The 27,769-nt window shown below is 38.9% G+C and overlaps 1 protein-coding gene, 1 non-coding gene and 1 pseudogene across 2 annotated transcripts; 1 reads left to right on the top strand and 2 right to left on the bottom strand.

Moving 5' to 3' along the window:
- The window catches only part of LOC124959087 (putative olfactory receptor 5AK3), a 29,277-nt pseudogene extending 2,195 nt beyond the window's left edge, over positions 1-27,082 (top strand).
- On the bottom strand, positions 1,249-1,322 carry Trnat-ugu (transfer RNA threonine (anticodon UGU)). The gene has a single exon. It is a non-coding gene; the product is annotated as a tRNA-Thr (tRNA).
- Positions 3,109-4,038, bottom strand: LOC124959919 (putative olfactory receptor 5AK3). Its single transcript, XM_047518399.1, has one exon. The coding sequence runs from the start codon at positions 4,036-4,038 to the stop codon at positions 3,109-3,111; it is 930 nt and encodes a 309-aa protein (XP_047374355.1).
- Positions 27,083-27,769: the final 687 nt, after the last annotated feature.

The raw sequence follows: 27,769 nt of genomic DNA, 5'->3' as shown, positions 1-27,769 counted from the left end.
GGTCCATGATAACTTCCAGGCCCCCAGGTGGGTACTATAGCTGGAAGGAAAGAGCTATATTGTAATCACTTCCTTCTTTCTTCATGATGATATAGTAGCTGATATTTCATATCTTCTCTGTAACTTTTGGTGATCATTACTACCTAAGGGGGAAAAAAATCATAGATTCCACCAGGTTTTCTCATTTGTTTCCATACCTTGGAGCTAAGTATTCTCTCATTCTTTGTATTTCTTTTGTCCCACAGCATTATTTTTCTTTAAAAGAGAGCAAGTGATAAAATGAAAAAAAAATAACATTTGTTTTTTGCTTCAAAGAATGAGACATAGATTTATGAATTGTATAATTTAAAAACATTTATTATAATTTTATTCTTCTTTATGGCTGAATAATATTCCATTGTGTATATATACCAGTTTCTTTACCCGTTCATCTATTGAAGGGTATCTAGGTTGGTTCCACAGTCTAGCTATTGTGAATTGAGCTGCTATAAACATTGACGTGACTGAGTTACTGTCCTCTGCTGATTTTAAGTCCTTTAGGTATAAACCAAGAAGTGGGAAAACTGGGTCAAAAGGATCCATTCCAAGTTTTCTGAGGAATCTCCATACTGCTTTCCAGAGTGCCTATGGTATTTGCAGGTAAATGAATGGAACTGGAGAATATCATGCTAAGTGAAATAAGCCAATTCCAAAAAGCCAAAAGCTGAATGTTTTCTCCGATAAGTGGATGATGATACATAACGGGGGTCGGAGGTGAGGGAGTAAGAGAAGAATGGAGGAACTTTGGATTGTGTAGAAGGAAGTGAGAGGGGGAGGGGGCAAGAATAGGAAAGATGGTGGAATGAGACAGACATCGTTACCCTATGTACGTGTAAGATTACAGAAATGGTATGAATCAACATTGTGTACAACCATAGAAATGAAAAGTTGTACCCCATTTGTGTACAATGAATCAAAATGAAGTCTGTAAAAATAAAAAAATAAATAAAAAATAAAATTATTTATTATGAATGAACTATGCAAAATAAAATTATTTCCTTCTTCCCTTATAATTATGTTCTCATCTTCTGAAATGTAGCCTTAATTATTTTACCCTATTTGTACTTATTAATACTAGTATTTATAGAGTTACAAATTTTGTTTGAACACTGTAGCTTAAAAGGTAGTTTCTAAAATGGTTTATAAATTCTTATAGATATTAGCAAATTTCGTTCAACCAAATGCTGGCGTAAATGATTTTTTTTTTTGTGGGGGGTGCTGGGGATCGAACCCAGGGCCTTGTGCTTACAAGGCAAGCACTCTACCGACTGAGCTATCTCCCCAGCCCCATAAATGATTTTTAATTTTCAAAGTGGCAGAAACCTAGAGAAATTACCTGTTCTCCTAACCTATACTTGAAGTGAGTTAGCAAAATTCATATTAAACTACAAATGCCTTTCTTATTGCCTCCTATGATGAGGCCTAGTTTTAAAACCCTGAAATTTTTAGCTCTAGAGCTGTTCTATTTGTGTTTCTTAAAACAAAATAAAGTTCCTAAATATGAACCTGATCAATTTTATGAATTACAATTACATCTAATTATTTTTCTATAAGTTGAACTTTTTCTTAACTTGGGCTGTCATGGGCTGAAATAGATTAATTTGCTATTAGTATTGCCTTACTTTGATTCGTTATTTAATGCATTTTTACTTTATAAATGTTGAACAGAATTTATTTGGAACAGCAATTGACTAAGAACATCCCCAGGTCTGCACAGTCCAGTTTCTTTGAGCAAAGGCATGGACAGCCCTTATGTTTAAGAACAATTGTATACGGAGACATATCGGGAGAGTAAAACTTCCAGATGTCTCCCTCCATGGGGATGGTCCAGCATGGTAAAGATTAAACTTGTCCTTCATTTTCAGGGATTTACTTACATTTTAGAGTAGAATTAAGGTTTCTCTTAACAGGGGGAAGGATGGTCAGGATGCCAGCAATGTGATGTAAGACCAGAGTTTCCTGATTGGGGGACTTCTCTCCTGTGATGCAGCCTGCTCCATGGATGGAACCCCCTGGATTCCCTTGGCACATGTGGATAATGATTTGTTGACAACCTCACTGTTCCTGTCTCAGTGAACTTTCTAGAAACACTGGCAAAGATGGTGAACAATGATCCTGTCCATGATCCCATGGACACCTCCCTGTGGTTTAACTAACCAGTGAAATATTGGGAGCAGAATTACAACAAGGATCCCCAACCTTTTACTATACATTTCCTGTGTGTGTTTGATTCCTTCTTTTTTTTTTTTTTTTTTTTTTTTTTTCTGTTTCTCCAGCTGTTGAGAATACCATGTTCTGAGTCCACACTTAACTTCTGGATTTAAGCTTGGATTCTTGTACCTCTTATCAGTTTTGGAGTGTGAACCATGAGTCTGCTCTGCATTGGATTTTATTTTCCTAAGACATACACCTAACATGGAATACAGCTGAAGATTCAAGTTACATTTTAACAATGATAACACTGATATATACCAGATCTTCCTGATTCCAGTGTTAGTTTCCTAGTTTGATAGGAAAACAGGAGGGAAAGGATGGATGTCGTTCCCTTTGCCCTTTGCATCATATGTATGATTAGCTACCCTATTGTCCTCTCAGTCCTACTGGTGTATGCACAAATTATCCAAAGAAAAGGCCTTCTAAATTTAACTTCATAATAATAAGATATTCAGAGAATAACGAGTCATTTTTATTCTCAAAAAGAGACCAAAAGAGAAGAGGAGGCAAGCACTTCTTATTTTTAAAGACCTTTTTTCCCTAGGTGGATCTTCATAGTCCAATAGAAGGCATTTATACAGCATTAATTATGCTATCTTTAATTAATAGAGGCTTATCAAAGTGTACGAAGGCAATAGCACAACTTATTGCTTATTTTCAGATGGCTGTTTTCTAAGAAACTTGTCATTGGAAGTTCAACTACTTCATCAATTGATTTTTGGCATCTTTTAGGTGTTGTTGATAATAAGGAATAACTTTGTATGTCACAAACATTTATCTCTTCATTTGATTGAATAGTAAGAGCGCTATTGGCTTTCTTGTTCCATCCCGATGAAATAGAAATCATGTTTCAAGCTAGAAGCTCCTATTTCCTATGTGTTTTAGGGCTTTTATCACATCCTGGTTTCTCAGGCTGTAGATGAGGGGGTTTGACATGGGAATCACGATACCATAAAAAACAGATGCCACCTTTTCCTGCTCTTGAGACCTATTGGTCCCATGGTGTACATACATGTACAAGAGGGTTCCATAGAAAATGGTGACTGCTGTCAGGTGGGAGGCACAGGTGGAGAAGGCTTTTTTCCTGCCTGCAGCAGAAGAGATCCTCAAGATGGCAGCCAAGATGTATGTGTAGGAAAAGGTGACCACCAGCACGGTGAATGTCAAGTTAAACCCCACAAAGACAGTCAGTACCAGGATGTTGACGTGAACACTGGAGCATGACAGGGCAAGGATTGGAGGTACATCGCAGAAGAAGTGATCAATTGCATTGGATTTGCAGAAGTTCAATGAGAACGTAAAACCTGTGTTTACAGAGGCATTCAGGAAACCCATGACATAGGAACCCACCAGCAGCTGAATGCGGAGTCTCCGGGACATGACAGTTGGGTAGTGCAGTGGGTTACAGATGGCCACGTAACGGTCCACTGCCATCGCAGCCAGGATGTAGCAGTCGCTGGTTACAAAAGTGCCATAGACCAGTAATTGCATCACACATCCTGTGAAGGAGATGGATTGATTGGTGCACAAGAAATTCTGCAGCATCTTGGGAGTGATAGCAGAGGCATAGCAGAGGTCAACAAAAGCCAAGTGTTGGAGGAAAAAGTACATAGGAGTGTGAAGGGAGGAGTGGATCTTGATGAGCAGGATCATCCCGACATTACCCAGCAAGGTGGCCACATAGGTCACCAGAAACACCATGAAGAGGATGTGCCAAAGCCGGTGCTGACCTGCAAATCCCAGCAGAATGAATTCAGTCACTTCAGTGCTGTTACTGTGTCCCATGGTTGCTAGAGATTAACCATCATCTGTAAAGTGGCAAAAAAACAAGAGCAGAGAAAGTAAGACCCTGTGATTCTTGAACTCTGGATGTGAAAATGGTATAAAACATTTGGTTTCACCATGGGTTCAGGGGTTGTTTCTGTGACATAATGGACTTGAATTTAAAGGCTGAATCTTGGTGCTCAGCTCAGAAAATTGCCCGTGTATTTTGGACAAATGGCTATTTGAGCAACAGCTGTGCTCTCAGAAATGATTGACATTTCATAAATATATCAGTTAAGGAACATAAAATATGCTTGCTTTTATTTAGTCACACTTTTTTGAAATGTTCTCTGTATTCTAGTGAAAATACCACTCACCCAAATATCAATTATTCTATCTGAAAACCTTAACCTGCCCATATGGTTGTATGTGATCTTGCTCTAACTCATTTCCATTTTCCCATTTTACACTTTTCCCTCCTCACCAACTCCACTGTACTATCACGGACTCATGGTCACATACAGTCTTCTGTAGAAATGTTTTCCATGTATCTATGGAAACAGACCCTTTCCTTTTTAAGATTGTTCATGTGTTCTGAAAAGCAATAAAATGGTGTCAGCATTGTCAAAATTCTTTAATAGTTTTAAAAGTGCACTATCACGTCCTGTACTTATCTCACCATGACCTGGTATTGGAGTCCCTGTTGGAATTCTGCTCCACTGACTGCACCTGGGCAGGTGTGCTGTGTGGTCAGTTGTCCCCATTTACCTGTGGGCTAGTGATGAAGAGCAGGTTGCCTACAACTTAACTACAATAACTCAGGGTGAACATTTTTCTGTGATGTATTCCTGGGGACAACACCATGGAGTTTGAGGACCTGACATACACATCCACTCTGCCCACGTGTAACCACCTCACTTCCTGGTGGAAGCCCCAGTGCACACGGCAGCTAACTGTGCACAGGGCCCTCATCCTCACCCGCTGGTGGGCATTGCTGATCTTCTAACATATTTTGCCCAAGAAAGTAAGTATCAAAAAGTGTCTTGTTTTTGTTTATTTTTTTCCTAACTACAAAATAATTTTGATTATTGTCCAATAATCTTAGATTTTGGCATTCTATTTTTCATTGTTTGTTTTTATTTTTGCCAATATTTCTACAATTTGTAGATACTTTTGTTTATCCTTCTTTGGAATCTCTCACCTGCTTTTTCTCACATTCAGTCTGAATTAACCTTTCCTATTTTGTCCTTCATGGGCCAGAAATCATTAAATCCTAAATAATAATTGACATATTTGAATCATGGTTTGTTCCGAAGGAAGAGCTGCAATGAATTCCATTCCTGTTTCCAAGTCATTTTACTGAGAGTCAAATGTTGTAAACAAGTTATTTTCCCTCTTATATTTGGTTGCAGGTACATGATGTTTGTTAAATCATGATGGTTTGTATTTGTACCATAAATATAAGTTGACACATACTCTTTAATGTTTTCTCATTCTTTATTTAAAAAAATAATAAATGCTCCAAAGAGTGAGTGAAAAAATGTGTGCAAGTAATAATGTGTGTGTGCAAGCTAGCATGTATGTATATGTCAGATATATCTTCATATTTAAGTATTAAATCATAAAATTTGCTCTTTAAAACTACCCACAAAAGCACTCAATTCATCTATGTTGCAAGAAATTTCTACCAAACATTTATAGATTACCTCTCATATTATATAATCCTCTCTCAAAAATTGCCAGAATATTTTCTGAGTCATTTCATTATGCTAGTATAGCTTCAACACCAAAGCAGTATAATAGGAAGAGGAAAATTAAAACCCCACTCATTTGTGAATGGAAATGTAAACAACTAAAAATAACTCACCAAATCCACTCATGTAGTAAATAAGTGATTGCTGGGGACAAAGGAACCTCCAGTAATTACTTATTCTCTTCCTTTCTCAGGTTTTTAATCCATGTGAGAAATAAAAGAAAGTGCATAATATCATCTTTATGCAGTTGGGGAAGACTTCAGGATTATTAAGCAAATTATTTGCTGCCCATCAACATAGATCGTAGATAGGCTTACCCACCCAGTCTTGGGTGCAATGACTTGTCTCTGACGCATGGCAGAGGAACATCTTGAGGTGCAGGGTCATGGGCTTTAGCAGGCCAGTTGCTCCAAGCAGATAAGGACAGAGCAGAGCATGCTAAGATGTTCTCAGATTCACCAATCAAACATGTCATTCCACCTTTCTAGGAACAGAGACCATAAAATGGAAAGAAGGAGGACTTCATTTCACAAATTGAAGTCCACTTGCAGGAAAGAAGCATCAAAAACAAGGAAGATGCAGTTCTATTAGTAACCAAGATCAAGTGACATTTATCCCAGGCTGAAAGGATTTTTAACACTGAAAAGTTTATTGATCTCATTTACCATACCAACACATTAATGTGGGAAAGCCATAAGATCTTCTCAGTGGATATCAAGAAATGTGGTAAAATTCAACAAACTTTCATGATAGAATATTAGCAAAATGGAGTGATGGGGGAGCTGTGTTGACATGGTACTTGTGATCTACCACACTGCTGTACCAAACTTCTTCATTGCTAGTCAGTCCTGAGAAGTAGTGCCAATAAATGAGTAAGACAAGATGCCTACTATGACAAATCTATTCAATATTTTCTTGAAGCTTTATCCAGGGCAAGAGAAGGCATTGCAAAAGAATTGAAAGCCACTGTAGTTACGAAAGAAGGACTATGACTATTATTATTTTGGGGTGATGAAATTTTCTGCAGGGAAAACTGTAAAGAATTGCCAGATAAATTTTTAGACCAGCAAAAGTCACATGATATTGAGCTAATGAGCAAAACTCTATTACATTTCTATAAAAATGGAAAAAAACTTTTAAAATATATACATGATAACAATAAATATAAAGTACGTGAATGTAAATCCAACAGAGTGTGTTATGAAACTTTGTCTAAAGGTTCGAAGAAGACCAAGACATAGGCCATTTTCACAGATAATAACTCAGTACTACAAACACCCCATTTCCCCCCAAAATAATCTATAGATTCTAGAAATTCTAGTCAAATACTTGAGAGATTTGTGTTTATCTGGAAATTTTTATATGGAATTTTAAAGGAAAGCAAGGTGGGACAGAACTTGTCCTACCAGATATCAGAAGTTATTATAAAGAAATTAATAAAGACTATGTGGGTCAGGTAGATTAGTAGATCAGTGGAACTGAGGAAAGAAATCATAAAGAGACTCATTTGTCTATGGAAACTTGATGTATGAAAACATGACCTTGTACATCAATGCAGTGCAATATTCTGTGGTGCTTAATCATATGAAAAGATAATATTATATTTCACCAAAATTGTTTCCAAGTGGGTTACAGATTTAAAATTTAAAGTTTTGAGAGTAAAATATTGCTGAATATGTATGTAGAAAAAATATTTACATAAGACATAAAAGTAAATTTATAAAACTTGAAAATCCATCTCTATTTAAAATCCATATCATAAAACAGAAAGGATTAGATATTCACTGGAAATTTAATCTGGCAAATTTATTTGCAACTCAATAATGTCAAAGATTAGTATTTACAAATAGCTTCTATAAACAAATCTAGTTGGAAAATCCACAAAAAAATATGAATAAGAGAATTATAGAAGAAAGGAAACCTAAATGTTCAATAGAAATATGAGAAGATGTCATTCATGGTAGTGGGAACCTGTAAGCCCAGCAACCCAGGAGGCTTAGGCAGGAGACTGGAGGTCAACCTGGACAAATTAGGAAGATCCTGTCTCAAAACTTCAAAACTTCAGAAAAAATTTTTTAAGTTCTGGGGATATCAATCAGTGCTACAGTCCCCTGGGTTCAATCCTCTTCCCCAAAAAAAGTAAATGAAGGAAATGTGAAAAGACACCCAGTTCACTAGTAATCAGACAACTGCATAAGAATACCTCAATTGAATTATAATTTCATACTCATCAATTTAAACTGCCAAGTTTGGGAGACAATGCGATCCCACAGGTAATCACGTTTCTCTGTTGAGAAAGTAAATTAGTACAGTAATGTTGAAGACAATTTGGAAATACTAGTAAAATTTAACATATGTCTCTATGGTCCAGAATTTCCAGAACAGATACATGTTCTAGAAAGATTAATGATCACGCAAAGAAGGTAATACACAAATACATACATGTATGTATAAATACACATATGTACAAATATGTACATACACTCAAGAGTGTTCAGGCAGCATTGTCTGTCCTAGAAAAAAACAGTCATTATTATAAACCTAGTGAAAATTCAGGAGATGGGTGCTACAGCTACGTGGATGCATCTCTTGCATTGAACACTGAGTAATGAAGACAAGAGGCAGAAGTCAGTAAGGCCAGACAGAGCTGTACGTGGCTGCACAGATGGAACGGTCAGTTGTAGACATGGATGTGCCTCTGGTGATGGACATACGCCAGCGAAGCCTGCTGCTGATGTGGGCTTATCCAGTGCTTTCAAGTAGCTCGAGAAATAAGAGTGGACTAATTCTGCGACAATGAAATAATTTGATCATTCTGAATTCAAATAGAATGATATGCCATTGCAGGGCACTTTTCAAGAGCTAAGGGAAAAAGAAACACACACACACACGCACACAAGATCCATCTCTTATGGAAGGTTTTACTTAATGTGAAAATCTCTGATCCATCTTTGATGAGGGTATTTGAAAGTCAAATGAATGCTGTGGAAAGGACCGTCCCTCACTTGAGCGTTTTGAACAGTTTACCCTCTTTTGCAGTGTGATGCTTCTGAAACTTCATTTAAATTGTGCATTGGAAATAAACAGACTGACCTGGGTTTGAATTCTTGTTCCACCACTTCGGAGACCAAGGACAAATTTCTTTTCAGCCTCGGTTTCTTCCTCTGTAAAAAGAGGATTACAGATTACAGATTACAGAACTACTTAGAACTACTTAGAAGACAGTGCTGTTCATTGTAACGTGTTCCTTATAACATTGTTACAATGACCTCAACTGCTCAACCGATGGTCTTAAAAATCCACGCAAATGACAAGTGTATCTCAGGTCAAGTGTATCTCAGGTTCTTTCTTTCATTCAATCGTTTGCTCTTTCACATCCCTCCCAGGCAACTCTCAACCCAATTCAGTCTCCTCACTCCATTTCCATCATGTCACCAGGGATAAAGCGACTCCTGCTCTTGAGTGGAACACGCTGTAACAGGGGCTCTGACCCTTTGCTCCACCATTACCTACACACACCACAGTGATGCACAGCTGATGTTGATAGCGACATTTGCATTTTCTTTACATCAGAGTTTCCTCCAGATTCTGTTTCTGCAGGGGCACAGCTGATTGCCCACCGAGGTCTCTCAGAGGGATTTCTTCTTGCTGGAGAGGTTATAGCTGGGGCCTCAGGGATCAGTGCTCACTCCCTTGAGAACATGAGTTTCCAGGGGTTGAAATGAAATTGGAAAAACAATGTTCACCATTATTTTTTCTGACTAAAGTTTAAACTTTCTCTCTAGAGAGAACAAATTTTTATATGTTAGTCTCATTAGGGCTTCTCTTTCTCCTTTACTTTCTTCTTTTTCTTTTTTTCCCACTCATTCCTGTATTTTCTTCATCTGTTTCTCAATCTTCTTGCTGCTGTTCTCTGCTTAAAAAAAAAAAAAAAAAAAAAAAAAAAATTAGTGAACCGCACAGTATAAGAGAACAGTTCCCAAGGAACTGGTACCATTTCAGACACATCCCAAAGTTCTGGGGCCCCTATGACCACCCTTCTTTTAGACTTACAGGTTACAAATTGGAGGGTGTCCACAATCACCCGCAGTTTTGATAATTCACTAGAATATCTCACAAAACTCTGGCATTATAGACCAATTTTTTAAATCCTACCCACCAAAGTGATGGTATTAGGAGGTGGGGTGTTTGAGAGGTGCTCACAATTAGATGAGGTCAGGTTGGAGCTAGTGAAAGGGGTCTGTGCCCTTATAAGTGTCACGGGATCCAGTTCTTTCCCTCTCTGCTCCCTGCTGTGTGGAGACATAGTAAGTTGGCAGACTGCAGCCCATAGAGAGCACCCCCCAGAACCTGGTCAAGTTGGTACCCTAACCTCAGAATTCCAGCCTCCAGATCTGTGTGAAATAAGTGTCCATTATTTATGAGCCACTCAGACTATAGCAATTTGTTATAGAAGCTGAAACTGACCAAGACAGAACTTGGTACTAAAAGTTAGGTGCTACAGTTCCAAATATCTAAAAAGGAAGCAGCTTTGCATATGGTAATTACAGAGGCCAGAGGGATCTTGGGCTGCATGCAAGAAGAAGCATTGATTTCTGCAATCAGAATTTTACTATAATTTTTATTTGTGCATATTAATTATACAGAATAATGGATTTCACGTAGCATATCTACACATACATAAAAACAATTAGGTCAGCTTCGCTCTGGAATACCTCCCCCACAGTCCCTCCTCCTGTCCCCTTCCTTACCTTCATGTTCTATTTCTACTCTGTGTCCCTCATTTTCCTGTTTTCCCCTTCTAGCTTCCACATTTGAAAGAAGATATATGATGTTTTTTTTTCTGTGAGTCTGACTCATTTTGTTCAATGTTGTGATAACCAGTTCCATCTGTTTTCCTGCAAATGACATAATTTCATTCTTTTTTTGGTTGAGTAAAACACCATTGTGTACATATACCACATTTTCCTTATCCAATCTGTAACTTGTCTATTGTGAATTGTGCCATGATAAACTTGAGTGTGCATGTAGTTCTAAAGTATGCCAACTTTATTTTTATTTTTATAAATACCAAAGAGTGGTATTGCTGGATCATACAGCAGTTGTGTTTTGAGTTTTTTGAGGAATCCCCAAGCTGACTTCCATAGGAGCTATACTAATTTGCATTCTTGCCAACTGTATCTAAGGATTCCTTTTTCCTCATGTCCTCACCAGCTTTTATTGTTGTTTGTTCTCTTGATAATTGCCATTCTGACTGGGGTGAGATGGAATTTCAATGTAGTTTTAATTTGCATTTCCATATTTTTTAATATAAAGATTACCAGTTTGTACTTCTTTAAGGAAGAGTCTTTTTAGTTCATTTCCCACATATTGGATATTTGTCTGGGTTTTTTTTGTTTTTGTTTTCTGTTTGTGTTTGCATTTGGTTTTGGGTGTTAAGATTTTTAGTACTCTATACATTCGAGAGACTCATTCTCTGTTGGGAGATTAGTTGTCAGAAATTTTCCCCATTCTATAGGCTATTTATGCACTGTCTTTGCTGTGCAGAAGTTTTTTAATTTGATGCCATCCATTTGTCAATTCTTGCTATTATTTTCTGAGCTACTGGAGTCTATTCAGGAAGTAGTTTTTTTGTGCATATATCTCAATGTGTTTTCCCTGTATTCTTCTGCGGTTTCAAAAACTCTGGTCTTACACGTAGTCTTGGGTCCATTTTGAATTGACTTTTTTTACAGGGTGAGAAGGATCTAGTTTAATTCTTCTACCTATGGATTTCTAATTTTCCCAGTACCATTTGTTAAACATCCTGTCTTTTCTCCAATATGTGCTTTTGCTGCCTATCTCAAGAATAAGATGACTATAGCTACTATGGCTGTGTGGACTTCTTTCTGTGTCCTCTATTCTATTCCACTGGTCTACAAGTCTGTTTTCATGATAGCACCTTGCTCCTTTTTTAAATCTCTGTAGTATATTTTGAAAGCAGATATTGTGATGCCTCCAACGTTGAGCCTTTTAAAATATCATGAACATGTGTCAAATTTTATCAAATGACTTTTTTCCATAAACTTACATGAGCCATGATTTTCTTCTTTTGGCTGTAAATGTATTAGGTTGCATTGGTTGATTTTTGTGTACCAAGCTAAACTTTCAACACAATGGTAACTCAGCTTGGTGATGTACATAATTGTGTGTGTTTGTCTGAATTGCTGATATTTTAGAAAAGAATCTTGTTTCTATGTTGATAAAAGATATTTGGCAACAGTTTGTTTTACTCTTTTGATCTGATATTGTTTTCAGAGTGTTACTAGTGCGCAGGTTGGAGCCCCCAGGGGGTCCCAAGTCCAGGTTCTTGGCTTCTTGAGTAAAGAATTGAGCAAGATGCCAGAGGTTGGCAAGCAAGGCAAAGGTTTATTAAAAATGAAAGAAAACATCCAGGAGAGCAGAGCGGGTCGAGCTGTGAAGTAGCTGAAGGCCCTGTCTACACAGTGCAGCTCACTTTCATTGGATTGTTAGTTCTCCCTCTCCTTCCCTGGGTGGATCTGGGATTGACAGCACTTTGATTGACAGCTGAATTTGATATAATTTCTGCTTCACTGTTCATGCATAAGTTTCTTCCCCACCATTGCCGAGAAAAATGCACGGGCAGGGGGGACCAAAGCTCCAAGGCTAATGATATGCTAACTAGCAGCAAGTTAACTTCAGGTCAGTCCCTTGGGCTCATGCTCATGCCCAGGATGGGGACTTTCCCTTCAGGGTCTTGAATTCCTCTGTGGTCATCTAGCTTCCTCTCTTTAACCACAAGATGGCCCAGTTTCCCTTCACAGGAAGGACTTCCAAGGGCAGAGGGGTCCTAAATGGAGCCAAGAACCCCATTCCCTATCTTCTACCTAAGAGTAATACTCAAATCAGAATAACTTGTTCTGTTCACAGAGAGTCCAATTCTCCCTTAAGTTTTGGTGAATTCCTTGGTGGATTTTGATGGGAACATTTTAAAACAACACATTCAATGTTCTTAATGGTTAATTATTGATTTCATATTGAGTTAGTCATGTTTTTACTTCTCAGTGAGTTCATCCTTCTCTTTTGCGTTGTCAAATCTATGTGTGTAGGTTGTTCATAAGTTGTTCATAACATTCCCTTTTTTTTTTTTTTTTTTTGGCTTTTATGCTTAGGCATTTGCATCTTCTCTCTTTTTTCTTTGTCAAACCTGCTAGAACTTCATCCATTTTATCGATCTCTTCAACAAAACCACCTATTTTTTTCATTGATTTTTTTCCCACTGTGGTTTTTCTCTGTTCCGTTTCATTTATTTCTACTCTCAGCTTTGTTTTTCTACTCCTCTGCTCATGTTATGTTTACTTTGTTCCCTTCCTAGTTTCTTAGGGTGGAAACTTTGATAATGGAGCTGAGACTTCTCTTTTCTAACTTCAGCTCTCAGCACTATTTTAGTTCTATCCCATAAATTTTGGTGTATTGCAATCTCATTTTCAATCAGTTCAATATTTCTCATTTCCCTGGAGACTTCCTTATTGACCCATGTTTTATTTAGAAATGAGTTATTTCTTCTTCCAGTTTATAGGAACGTTTTAGTCAGCTTTTTCACTGCTGTGACTAAAAGAACTGACAATAACATTTTAGGGGATAAACCATTTATTTCGGGGCTCCCAGTTTCAGAGGTCTCAGTCCATAGACAGCCAGCTCCATTCCGCAGGGCTTGAGATGAGACAGAGCATCAAGGCAGAAGAGCGTGGCAGAGGAAAGCAGCTCACATGACCGTCAGGAAGCAGAGAGAGAGAGACTAAGATCAGCTCACCAAATACATAACAAAGGCACATCCACAATGACCATCTCTTCCTCCAGTGAAACTCCACCTGCCTTCGGTTACCACTCAGATAATCCCCATTAGGGGATTAATTCACTGATTGGGTTAAAGGGTCTCATAACCCAATCATTTCGCCTCTGAATGTTCTTGCATTGTCTCACACATGAGCTTATGGGGAACACTTAATATCTAAACCATTACAAGTGAGTTTTCTGTTCTCTTTCTATTATTGGTCTCTAGCTTGATTTGATTGTGTTCAGAGCACACACACTATATGATTTCAAATATTTTAAATTAATATCAAAGTTTGATGCTTTCAGATAGGGTCTGTCTTAATAAAAATTGGTGCATGCTTGAAAAAATGTGTATTCTGCTCATGTTAGGTAGAATATTCGGTAAGTGTTGTGTAGACCCTATTGGTTGATGGTTAAGTCTCTCTTTGCTGATCTTCTGTATAGATGTTCTATCAAATTCCCCAATAATAATTGTGGATTACCTTTTTCACTCTTCACCTTCATCAGTTTTTGCTTTCTTGTTTAGTGCCTGCTCATTTAGAGCAGCTATTTCTTATTGGTGGATTAATCAATGTACCATGGTATAATGTCTCTCGTTCTGTCCCTGGTAATTTTCTTTATTATGAAATCTGTTTTATCTGATATTTAAGATTTTGATCTTTCGATTAATATTTGCGGGGCTTTCCTTTCCTTTCCTTTTACTTTTGACCTGCATAGATCATTGTATTTGAAGTGATTCTCTTGTTCACAACATATAATAGCAATGTTTCTGCCAAACTGCTCCTCTTAATTGGCATCAGAAAAGCAATCTTGAAATATCAGAAAAGTTGAGAGAGCATTGACACAGAAAAAAATATATAGATGGATATGATACCCTTCCACCCTCCTCTTGAATATCCTAAATTATGTTGTAGTGTTGTTGAAAACAACCCAACACCCTGTGATATGATTCTTAATGTACACGAGGGAAATATTTAACGTAATCATATTAAAACTTGGCCAGGTGCAGTGGTGCACACCCATAATGCCATAAACTCAAGAGGCTGAGTAAGGAGGATCTGCAAGTTTAAGATTGTCCTCAGAAATTAGGTGAGACCCTCAGCAATGTAGTGAAACTGTCTCAAAATAAAACACATATTAAAAAGTGTTGGGGTGTAGCTCAGTGGTTAAATGCCCTATATTTAATTCCCAAGAATAATAATAATAATAATAGGAGGCAGGAATATAAAAGAAAGGTCCCTATAGCACTTCAACCAATAAAATATAACAATAAATATGTAGCTATCCTATAACACCTAGAGCAACCCCTATAAACATTATAAAAAGGCATACGCTAAAAACACTATATTTTTGGTTTTTATATTTTGTTTTTGATACCAGGGATTGAACCCAAGGGCACTTAACCACTGAGCCACATCCCCAGCCCTTTTTTATATGTATTTTATTAGACACAGGGTCTCACTGAGTTGCTTAGGGCCTCACTAAGTTGCAGAGGCTGGGTTTGAACTTACCATCCTCCTGCCTTAGCCTCCCAAGTCACTGGGAATACAGGCCTGCTCCACCACTCCTGGCTAAAAACACTATGGATGAATCACACGTAATTCTAAAACATGTTCAAGCAGTCCACAGAAAAGCATGAAAATTAAAATAGAAAACAAAAAGGGGATAAACAAACGGAAAACGAAACAACTGTCAGATTTAAGTGCTATATCAATGGCAACATAAATAAAAAGCAAATGGTCTGGGATGATGATACATAATGGGGTGCGGGGTGGGGATGAGAGAAGAATGGAGGAACTTTACGTTACATAGAGAGAAATGAGAGGGAGGAGTGGGTGGAGGTGTGAAAGATGGTGGAATGAGACAGACATCATTACCCTATGTACATGTATGATTACACGAATGGTATGAATCTACATTATGCACAACCATAGAAACGAAATGATGTGCCCCATTCGTATACAATGAATCAAAATACAGTCTGTAAAAATAAAAAAAAAAATTTAAAATAAAATAAATAAATACTATCTAACTTGGGAAAAAAAAAAAAAGCAAATGGTCTTCATTTTTAAAGCGGAAAGAGTCCTGACTTCCAAACTCAACAGGAAAAGTCAAAGAACAAAGTTTATAAAGCTCTAAAAAGTAAGGCTCTTTCTCGTCCCAAACCACATCAATGGATAATAATAATTGAAGAGTTAGTGGGTGTCATTTCTCAAGTTTGCCCACAAATAAATAAAGGGAATGAGAACAGAAGCTGGAGAGTGAGCGGGGTTTGGTTACTAGAAGGGCCCTACCCTAAACCTCATCCTCTGCCTTCCTTTCTCTTCTCACAATGTGACACAGCCACCCTTCCATAAAAGCATATATTTATCTCATTTGGGGGGGCCGTGTGTGGATTCACAACATGACCCTACTATGATTTATTCAAACCTATTTCTGAATTCATTTTGGACAAACATTGTTCAGGGCACATAATGAACTTCAAAGTGAGTTCCCTAACTCCCATTTTACAGAGGAAGGAAGTGAGGCAGAGAGGGGGCTGCATCCGTAGCCTGTGCTAATTGGCAAGACAGGAACTCCAAGGCAGGACTGCCTGCCTCCTTTCCACTGCACGTAGGGGACTATCATGAAGGTTCAGAAGCACGGAGACCAAGTGCATGCTGAGCACATTTAAAATATTCCGGTAGTGGGCTATTTTCTTTGTGGCATTTGTTTGACGAGGAAATATCCCCATCACACACAAAACAAAATAGTTCACACTGAGTCAGTTCACCCCCAATGTACACCTTCGGTCTGTGAGGCAATGGGGAGGGAGTCAGTTGATCCTCAAGCTTGAAAAGAGTCCCCATGATGTCACATCAACTTTTTTGAATTCAGAATGATTAAAGTAAAATGGATAAGGCCAATATCATTTCAAAACCCAACCAAGACTGCAGTTTAAATAGACCCCTGACCTAGGCCAGCTTCCAAGAAGTGTTGTCCCTGGATGCATCCTTGAAAGAACTGCATTTCATCTGCTTTCCAACACCTTACCTGAGGAAGGAGCTTGTTAGAACGTACTGTTCTCAGGCCTCCCTAAGCATTGAGTTTGAGAAAAGAGTGTCATGTTCCCTCAGTTGAGTTAACTCACTGCACTTGTCTCCCAGGATATTTGAAAGAACCAGAGAAACTGATCTCAAAAACTGGCTTCCTCTACCTCCTTGTCAATCTCGTCCCTGAAGGTGGAACTCTGCTTAGGTATGAGTGAAGAAGCCACAGTCTACTGAGACACTGGGGAGGTATCTTTCTCCCCCATGGGACAATTCTTTTATTATATAACATTTTACAAGAATAAAGATGGGCTGGTGAGAGCCTGTCTGACCAGAACAAGCTCCGAGTCCCGGAGCCAGTGCAGCTCAGCGTACTCTGGCACGCAAGCAGATTCAGGGTCCAGACAGGGCAGCCAGAGACTTCCCCAAGTAGTCTGGACCCCTGCGGTGGGAGGTGCCGTTCAAGGCTAACCTCTCGGAGCTGACCGCCCAGTGAGAAACTTTCTACATAGAACCAGCCACAAGCCCCCGAACCAACGGAGAGCCTCGATCCGCAAACAGCCTCTGGGATCAGGGCAGGGCAGCCAGACACCTCTTCAGGCTGCTCTGCCCACTCCGGCTGCAGGCTCTCTTCTCGGGGCGATCCAAGATGGCGGCCTAGAGGGAGACTGCACCCCCTGTCGCTCCAGAACCCAGGAGTTAAGAAGGGGAGGCATTGAGAGACTGGGACTGAAATAGAGCCATGGGTGAGTCTGCCCACTGGGTAAAGCTCGGCCCGGGGGGGCAGGCCCAGATAGAGGTGGCTTATCGGAGCCGGGCAGGGCAGCTAGAGTCATCCACAGGCAGCCCTGCGCACTCCGGCGGTGGGCCCCGCCCACACAGCCAGCTTCTCCAGGTTCTCGGAACGGAACTGGCCCGCTTGTGAGAGCCTTTCTGACCAGAACAAGCTCCGAGTCCCGGAGCCAGTGCAGCTCAGCGTACTCTGGCACGCAAACAGATTCAGGGTCCAGACAAGGCAGCCAGAGACTTCCCCAAGTAGTCTGAACCCCTGCGGTGGGAGGTGCCGTTCAAGGCTAGCCTCTCGGAGCTGACCGCCCAGTGAGAGACTTTCTACATAGAACCAGCCACAAGCCCCCGAACCAACGGAGAGCCTCAATCCGCAAACAGCCTCTGGGATCAGGGCAGGGCAGCCAGACACCTCTTCAGGCTGCTCTGCCCACTCCGGCTGCAGGCTCTCTTCTCGGGGCGATCCAAGATGGCGGCCTAGAGGGAGACTGCACCCCCTGTCGCTCCAGAACCCAGGAGTTAAGAAGGGGAGGCATTGAGAGACTGGGACTGAAATAGAGCCACGGGTGAGTCTGCCCACTGGGTAAAGCTCGGCCCGGGGGGCAGGCCCAGATAGAGGTGGCTTATCGGAGCCAGGCAGGGCAGCTAGAGTCTTCCCAAGGTAGCCTTCCACACTCCGGCAGTGAGCTCCTCCCACACGGCCAGCTGCACGGTGCAGGCCCACAGTGAGAGCATTTCAGCACAGAGCCAGTTCCAAATCGTGGAACCAGTAGGGGGCTAGGGGCAGTTTTCTTCGGATACGCTGCTTTATCAGATTCCTCCAAGACATCAGGCTACTGAAGGCTGGGAGGTGATACACTGGAAATCTACAGGGACACTATAAGCCAATAGCGGAAAACTGCAATATCTCTGGTTCCCACTGACAACTGACCAATATGAGAAAACAAGGGAAGAAAATGTCCCAAACAAACCTAGATACTACATCAATAAAACCCAATGACAGCACAGCAGAAGAAATGTCAGAAAGGGAGTTCAGAATGTACGTAATTAAAACGATCAGGGAAGCAAATGAGGAGATGAAAGAGCAAATGCAGGCATTGAAGGAGGAGATGAAAGAGCAAATGCAGGCATTAAATGATCGCACCAATCAACAGTTAAAAGACCAAATACGGGAAGCAAGAGATCATTTCAATAAAGAGTTAGAGATACTGAAAAAAAACCAAACTGAAATACTTGAAATGAAGGAAACAATAAACCAAGTTAAAAACTCCATAGAAAGCATAACCAATAGAATGGAGCACCTGGAAGACAGAACCTCAGACATTGAAGACAAATTATTTAATCTTGAAAGCAAAGTTGGCCAAACAGAAAAGATGGTAAGAAATCATGAACAGAATCTACAAGAATTATGGGATATCATGAAAAGGCCAAATTTAAGAATTATTGGGATTGAGGAAGGCTTAGAGAAACAAACCAAAGGAATGAACAACCTATTCAATGAAATAATATCAGAAAATTTCCCAAATCTGAAGAATGAAATGGAAAACCAAATACAAGAGGCTTATAGAACTCCAAACATACAAAATTACAACAGACCCACACCAAGGCACATTATTATGAAAATACCTAACATACAAAATAAAGACAGAATATTAAAGGCCGTGAGAGAAAAGAATCAAATTACATTCAGAGGGAAACCAATAAGAATATCAGCAGATTTTTCAATCCAGACCCTAAAAGCCAGAAGGGCCTGGAACAACATATACCAAGCCCTGAAAGAAAACGGATGCCAACCAAGAATCTTATACCCAGCAAAACTTACCTTCAAATTTGACGATGAAATAAGATCCTTCCATGATAAACAAAAGCTAAAGGAATTTACAAAAAGAAAGCCAGCATTACAGAACATTCTCAGCAAAATATTCCATGAGGAAGAGATAAAAAACAACGATGCAAATCAGCAACAGGAGGCGCTAGCCTAAAGGAATAGCCAAATAAAGGAGAAATCAAATCATGCCAAAAACAAATATGAGTCAATTGACTGGGAATACAAATCATATCACAATAATAACCCTGAATGTTAATGGCCTGAATTCATCAATCAAAAGACACAGACTGGCAGATTGGATTAAAAAGAAAAATCCAACAATATGCTGCCTGCAAGAGACTCACCTCATAGAAAGAGACACCCATAGACTAAAGGTGAAAGGATGGGGAAAAACATACCATGCACACGGACACAGCAAAAAAGCGGGAGTATCCATCCTCATCTCAGATAATGTGGACTTCAAACCAAAACTAGTCAGAAGGGATAAAGAAGGACATTACATGCTGCTTAAGGGAAGCATAAATCAGCAAGACATAACAATCATAAATATCTATGCCCCGAACATTGGCTCATCCACGTACGTCAAACAAATCCTTCTCAATTACAGAAATCAAATAGACCACAACACAATCATACTAGGCGATTTTAACACACCTCTCTCACCACTGGATAGATCGTCCAAACAAAAATTGAATAAAGAAACTATAGATCTCAACAACACAATCAGCAATTTAGACTTAATGGACATATATAGAATATACCATCCAACAAAGAACGAATACACTTTCTTCTCAACAGCACATGGATCCTTCTCTAAAATAGACCATATTTTATGCCACAAAGCTACTGTTAGCAAATACAAGAAGATAGAGATACTACCTTGTACTCTATCAGATCATAATGGATTGAAATTAGAAATAAATGACAGAATAAAAAACAGAAACTTCTCCAATACTTGGAGACTAAATAATACACTATTATACGATGAATGGATAACAGAAGACATCAGGAGGGAAATAAAAAAAATTCTTAGAAGTAAACGAGAACAAAGACACATCATATCAAAATCTCTGGGACACTATGAAAGCAGTACTTAGAGGAAGATTTATTTCATGGGGTGCATTCAAAAAAAGAAGTAGAAATCAACAAATAAACGACTTAACACTACAGCTCAAAGCGCTAGAAAAAGAAGAGCAGACCAATACCAAAAGTAGTAGAAGACGGGAAATAGTTAAAATCAGAGCCGAAATCAACGAAATCGAAACAAAAGAAACAATTGGAAAAATTAACAAATTAAATAGTTGGTTCTTTGAAAAAATAAATAAAATTGATAAACCCTTAGCCACACTAACAAAGAGAAAGAGGGAGAAAACTCAAATTACTAAAATTCGGAACGAACAAGGAAACATCACAACAGACACGAGTGAAATACAAAACATAATTAGAAGCTATTTTGAAAATCTATACTCCAACAAAACAGAAAACCTCGAAGACATCAACAAATTTCTAGAGACATATGAATTACCTAAACTGAACGAGGAGGACATACACAACCTAAATAAACCAATTTCAAGCAATGAAATAGAAGAGGTCATCAAAAGCCTACCAACAAATAAAAGTCCAGGACCAGATGGGTTCTCAGCCGAGTTCTACAAAACCTTTAAAGAAGAGCTCATTCCAATACTCCTCAAACTATTCCATGAAATAGAAGAGGAGGGAACCCTCCCAAACTCGTTCTATGAAGCCAATATCACCCTGATACCTAAACCAGACAGAGACACATCGAGGAAAGAAAATTTCAGACCAATATCCTTAATGAACATCGACGCAAAAATTCTCAACAAAATTTTAGCAAATCGCATACAAATATATATTAAAAAGATAGTGCACCACGATCAAGTGGGTTTTATCCCAGGGATGCAAGGTTGGTTCAACATTCGGAAATCATATCACCATATCAACAGACTTAAAGTTAAGAATCACATGATTATTTCAATAGATGCAGAAAAAGCATTCGATAAAATACAGCATCCCTTCATGCTCAAAACACTAGAAAAAATTGGGGTAGTGGGAACATTCCTAAACATTATAAAGGCAATCTCTGCTAAGCCCATGGCTAATATCATTCTAAATGGTGAAAAACTGAAAGCGTTCCCCCTAAAAACTGGAACAAGGCAGGGATGCCCTCTTTCACCACTTCTATTCAACATCGTCCTTGAGACTCTAGCCAGAGCAATCAGACAAACCAAAGAAATTAAAGGGATACGAATAGGAAAAGAAGAACTCAAACTATCCCTGTTCGCTGATGACATGATTATATATTTAGAGGAACCTGGAAATTCCACCAGAAAACTTTTAGAACTCATAAGTGAATTCAGTAAAGTAGCAGGTTACAAGATCAATGCTCATAAATCCAATGCATTTTTATACATAAGTGATGAATCTTCAGAAAGAGAAATTAGGAAAACTACCCCATTCACAATAGCATCGAAAAAAATAAAATACTTGGGAATCAATCTCACAAAAGAGGTGAAAGACCTCTACAATGAGAACTACAGAACACTAAAGAAAGAAATTCAAGAAAACCTTAGAAGATGGAAAGATCTCCCATGTTCCTGGATAGGCAGAATTAATATCGTCAAAATGGCTATACTACCTAAAGTGCTATACAGATTCAATGCAATTCCAATTAAAATCCCAATGATGTACCTTGCAGAAGTAGAGCAAGCAATTATGAAATTCATCTGGAAGAATAAAAAACCTAGAATAGCTAAAGCAATTCTCAGTAGCAAGAGCGAAGCAGGGGGTATTGCAATACCAGATCTTCAACTCTACTACAAAGCAATAGTAACAAAAACGGCATGGTATTGGTACCAAAATAGACAGGTAGATCAATGGTACAGAATAGAGGACATGGACACAAACCCAAATAAATACAATTTTCTCATACTAGACAAAGGTTCCAACAATATGCAATGGAGAAAAGATAGCCTCTTCAACAAATGGTGCTGGGAAAACTGGAAAACCATATGCAATAGATTGAAATTAAACCCCTATCTCTCACCCTACACAAAACTCAACTCAAAATGGATCAAGGACCTTAGAATCAGACCAGAGACCCTGCATCTTATAGAAGAAAAAGTAGGTCCAAATCTTCAACTTGTTGGCTTAGGATCAGACTTCCTTAACAGGACTCCCATAGCACAAGAAATAAAAGCAAGAATCAACAACTGGGATAGATTCAAACTAAAAAGCTTTCTCTCAGCAAAGGAAACTATCAGAAATGTGAAGAGAGAGCCTACAGAGTGGGAGAATATTTTTGCCAACCATACCTCAGATAGAGCGCTAATTTCCAGAATCTATAAAGAACTCAAAAAACTCTACACGAAGAATACAAATAATCCAATCAATAAATGGGCTAAGGAAATGAACAGACACTTCACAGAAGAAGATGTACAAGTAATCAACAGATATATGAAAAAATGTTCAACATCCCTAGTAATAAGAGAAATGCAAATCAAAACTACCCTAAGATTTCATCTCACCCCAATTAGAATGGCGATTATCAAGAACACAAGCAACAATAGGTGTTGGCGAGGATGTGGTGAAAAAGGAACACTCATACATTGCTGGTGGGGTTGCAAATTAGTGCAGCCACTCTGGAAAGCAGTGTGGAGATGCCTCAGAAAGCTTGGAATGGAAACACCATTTGACCCAGCTATCCCACTCCTTGGTCTATACCCAAAGGACTTAAAATCAGCATACTACAGAGATACAGCCACATCAATGTTCATTGCTGCTCAATTCACCATAGCCAGATTGTGGAACCAACCTAGATGCCCTTCAGTTGATGAATGGATAAAGAAACTGTGGCATATTTATACAATGGAATATTACTCCGCAATGAAGAATGATAAAATTATGGCATTTGTAGGCAAATGGTCGAAATTGGAGAATATCATGCTAAGTGAGATAAGCCAATCTCAAAAAACTAAAGGACGAATGATCTCGCTGATAAGCGGATGAGGACATATAATGGGGGTGGGAGGGGTTAGCATTAGGTTTAGGGTTAGGTTTAGAGTTAGGCTAAGGAGAGCGGTAAGAATGAAGGAAAGAAGGACTGTATAAAGGGAAAAGGGTGGGAGGGGTGGGGGGGAAGGGAAAAAAAAGAAACATCATTACCCTATGTAAACGTAAAAAAATAAATAAAAAAAAAAAAAAGAATAAAGATGTGTACAATTCTGAGGAGAAATTCAGCCACACTTTTAGCCATGGTATAATGCCAATTTAAATTCATACCTAATATTAACTACCATACACATTCTTCAGGAACGAACTTCCTGTTTTTCTTCATGAAAGTAAGTTTATTAAATATATAAGAGAATAGCATGTAATTAGATGAATTGAGTGATTGATAGAGATATATATTGTTTGGGGGGGTGGTTTGTACATTTCAAAGATGGTCCTTCGTCCTGTAGATCTGACTTCATCTGAGTGACTTTTTTCTCTTTCTTTTTTCTTCAGGTGTCAGATAGGTAAGCTACAGACCTAAAAGTTATAACCAAAAGTTATAACTTATACCTTGCTTCTTAGAAGGTTCTCAATTGACCCTCATTCTTTTAACATGCCTTTCAACACTCTCAGAGTACACCTTGATACGGCACTTGGAGAATGTTTCTGGTCGATTCGAAGCTCTATTTCTGGCTCAGTATTTCATCTTCTGGGGTCTGATAAGTGAACAATCACTTGCCAATCCACTTTCAGACAGAAATTTAGACTGTTGTTACATCTTCACTCATTTATGCCTCTTAATAAAAAATTCATTGTGCGACCGAAATATAAATGAAAGAAATATAACAAAAGAGAGATGCTGTATTATAAAAAATAAATAAATAAATAAATCCCTATGCTTCAGTGACATAGGATGACAGAAATTCTCAGTCACATAAAATCCAGAAAAGGAAGCATGTTGCTGAAAGGTAGACTTCTGCAGGATGAATGTGTCACCAAATTTCTCACACTGGAGTGGAATCCCCAACACTACAGGGTGGAGTTGAGGTCTGCTAAGAGGTGGTTGGGGCATGAGGACTCTGCTCTCATGAGCAAATTAGTGATGTTATTGTGGAACAGTCTGAGTGTGGTTTGTCGTGAAAACCAGTTTGGCCCTCGCTTGCTCTCACTCTCTCTTGCCCTCCACCTTCTGCCATGGAATTTCACAGTAAGAAGGTCCTCACTTGGAGTAGCCCCTCCATCTCAAAACCCCCAAGCTCCAGAACCATGAGCTCCGAAAAATTCCTTCTGTGTATAAATTGCCTAGTCCCTGGTATTCTACTATGGGAACACAAAATGATTTAAGACAGGGACTCTGCTTCACAAACAGGAACTCAGCATAAAGTAAACTACAGTAAGCCACACTTGTACAGTCTCCAGGCTTAACAGATGAAAATACAGGATGCACAGTCAAATTTGAGTTCTGGATATGCGGTGATTGTTGTTCTAATTCTACTAAAAATAGGTTGTTTATCTGAAATTCAAATTGTAACTTGGTACCTGGTATAATACCTGGCCACCCTACCACATGATTTGCAAAGTGTCCCTGAATGTCAACATCCAGCCAATGTGTGAGAAAGAAAGGAAGCACAAAGTCATTTGGTTCAGTTTGCATAGCAATAGGAGGGAAGAGCTGATTCAGGCCTACAGATAGTTTTTGCCCATGCTCTTTTGGCCAGAATATTATATCATAAGCACACACAGCAATTTTGGATCAAACTGCGTGCTATTATTCATCCAGAAGAAAAGACATATGTACTGTCAAGGGTACCAGGTCAATTTCTGCCACACCAAGTGTCCATTATTCCCCAAAGAGCAGGGTGGGACCATATGCCAGGTGTTACCATAAAGACACTAACATGGTCCTTGAGGGCACTCTACACCACATGAAAAATCATGCATGCATGAATCAAAGCACCAAACCAGGTACAGAGAGAACAAAGTTAGATAGAAAAAAGCAAAAATATTTATGAGTTAAAGTAAGTTATCATTATAAGTTAGTCAAATTGTTAGCACCTGACTCTTCCTTAAACTACACCATAAATGAAAAGAAAGAATTCCATGGAAAATGCAAACTCATCCTTTTCACATAGATATAAAATGAGAAGAAGGCCTAATTTGCAAAGAGAATTTTCTGATGGGAGTTATAAAAAGACAATGGTACTAGCACACCATGAGGCTATCAGATTGGAGAAATGAAATTCATTGAGACATGGACTCCACACAACCCCTCAGGAGCCCAGCATAAAGCAGACTGCAATAAGCCACATGGGTAGAGTCGCCAGAATTAACAGATGAAAATACAGGATGCACATTTAAAGTTGAGTTTCAGATTCAAAATGTCTTATTTGGATATTTCCATGCAATATTTAAGTCATGTTTCTACTAAAAATTAAACATAATTTATCTGAAAGGATAATTCATAATCTATCTGAAAGGATAAACAAAAGATAAAAGGTGTATGGACATGAACATAGCTCAGAAGATTCTTCTCACTCTAATTCTATTAATTTCAAGAGCTTGAATCAGGATGATATGACGAAAATGATAAAAGACTGAGAACAACTGTTGACTACTGAGAAAGTACAAAATCATATTTGTTTCCTGCCTCATCCAAGTAGAGACACCTGTTTAATATAGTTGAAAGCACATTTATCTACATTTCCTAGAATCCTACATTAAAAGTCAGTATTCTGTACAGTCTTCCCCATTTTTAAATGAATTCATGGCTTAATTATACTGATTATGTGAAGAATATTGAAAGAATTATTTGGAAAGAAGTAATTTCCCTCATGAGTGTTTGTCAGAAAAGTCCAAGTCAAAGTGATGGGAAATGTAAGAATAATTCACTGCAAAATGTCACAAAGATTTCCTTCTTTTCTTTTTTCCTTTCCTGGTCCCCTCCAGAGTTTTTGGCAGCCGTGACATAAAGACGTGGCACTAAAGTGACTAAATTCTACCTTCTGGGATTTGGTGCCCAGCTTGAGTTTCAGAGCATCCTAGTCTTCATTTCTCATGATCTACCTAAGGTCCATGGTGCATAATACTGGAATAACCCTGCTTATCAGGACAGATTCCAGACTCCAAACTCCATGTACTTCTTTCTTGCATCATTTGGCTTTTTTGATAACTCTTACACACCTGCTATCACCCCCAAGATGCTGAAAAACTTCATAGTAAAGAAAAAGTCCATATCGTTAAAAGGATGGGTAACACAACTGATTCTCATCAAGTTTGCAACCAAGGCGACCATTATATAGCCATCTGTAAGCCACTTTGCTATCCCATAATTATTTCTGGAACGGTCTGCAGCCAATTCATAGCTGGATTCTCATAGGTTTAATAAATGCTCTGTACACAAAGGACGTGCCGTTTCACTGTCCTTCTATAATCCAACAGCTTCATTGATTTCCTGCCAGGTCCCCCAAATCTCACCCCTCATGCTGCAACACTGACATCAACATCATGCTACTCGTTGTGTTTATGGGACTTAACTTGGTGTTCACTGTGCTGGTCGTCACCTTCTCCTACATTTACATCATGACCACCCTCCTGAAGATGTCTTCTACCTTCTCCACGTGCCCCTCCCACCTGACAGCTGTCTCCATTTTCTATGGCACCCTGGCTTCATGCACTTATAGCCTCATTCTGAGAATGCCCAGGAGAATATGAAAGTGGCCCCCGTGTTTTATGGTGTTGTCATTCCCATGTCGAGCACCATGATCTACAGCCTGAGAAACAAGGAGGTGAAAGTGTTCAGTGCATGGTACCATCCAGTGTAGATGTTCTACCACAGCTTAACTTTTCTAAGATAGGAAGACATGATCACATCTTAAAACCAATACATTTTCATTCAATAGATCAGTCTTAAAATATGGGAAACAGAGTAGGAACATATCCTGGAACTGACAAAGACCTCCCAGGAAATACTGATGCTGAACTAGTATAAAGCCTCTGACTTTTCCTTATCAAGCATAGAGGAGGACACACCCTCCATAAGGATCGTTAGAGAGATGCCTAATTACACCGGAAAGGCTGTGACATCTTTCTAATGGTTAATTTCCTTCTTTGTTAGCTCCATAATGACAGTGTGACTCATCCTGCCACCCAGAGAAATGAATGTCCACACCAATACAGACACACAAAGGTAATGGAAACATCTTGCTCAATACTGGAGTCCCAACATCCAGCATATTCTTAGCCCATTATCATTGCTCAATAAATATTTGTTGAGTAAATAAACGGCCAAATGAAACCTCAGAAATCTAGTCAGAGCACTCTCACAGGAGTTGGAAATAGCAGCCACCAACCGGGCGTAGCTTTTTCTGGGTTGAAGGGTGGAACCAGAGCCAGAGGTTTGCCAAGCTTAATGGGAGAAGTAACCGCCTGTACCAACATCAAATACTGTTATTATAAATCAATCAGCAGAATGAATTGTAAAGAGTGTTTCTGTCACTTTAAATGTGAAG

Source organism: Sciurus carolinensis, chromosome 11, assembly GCF_902686445.1.
Source record: "Sciurus carolinensis chromosome 11, mSciCar1.2, whole genome shotgun sequence".
NCBI lineage: Eukaryota > Metazoa > Chordata > Mammalia > Rodentia > Sciuridae > Sciurus > Sciurus carolinensis.
Note: the sequence above shows the minus strand (reverse complement) of the source record. Positions and strands in the feature narration are given on the sequence as shown.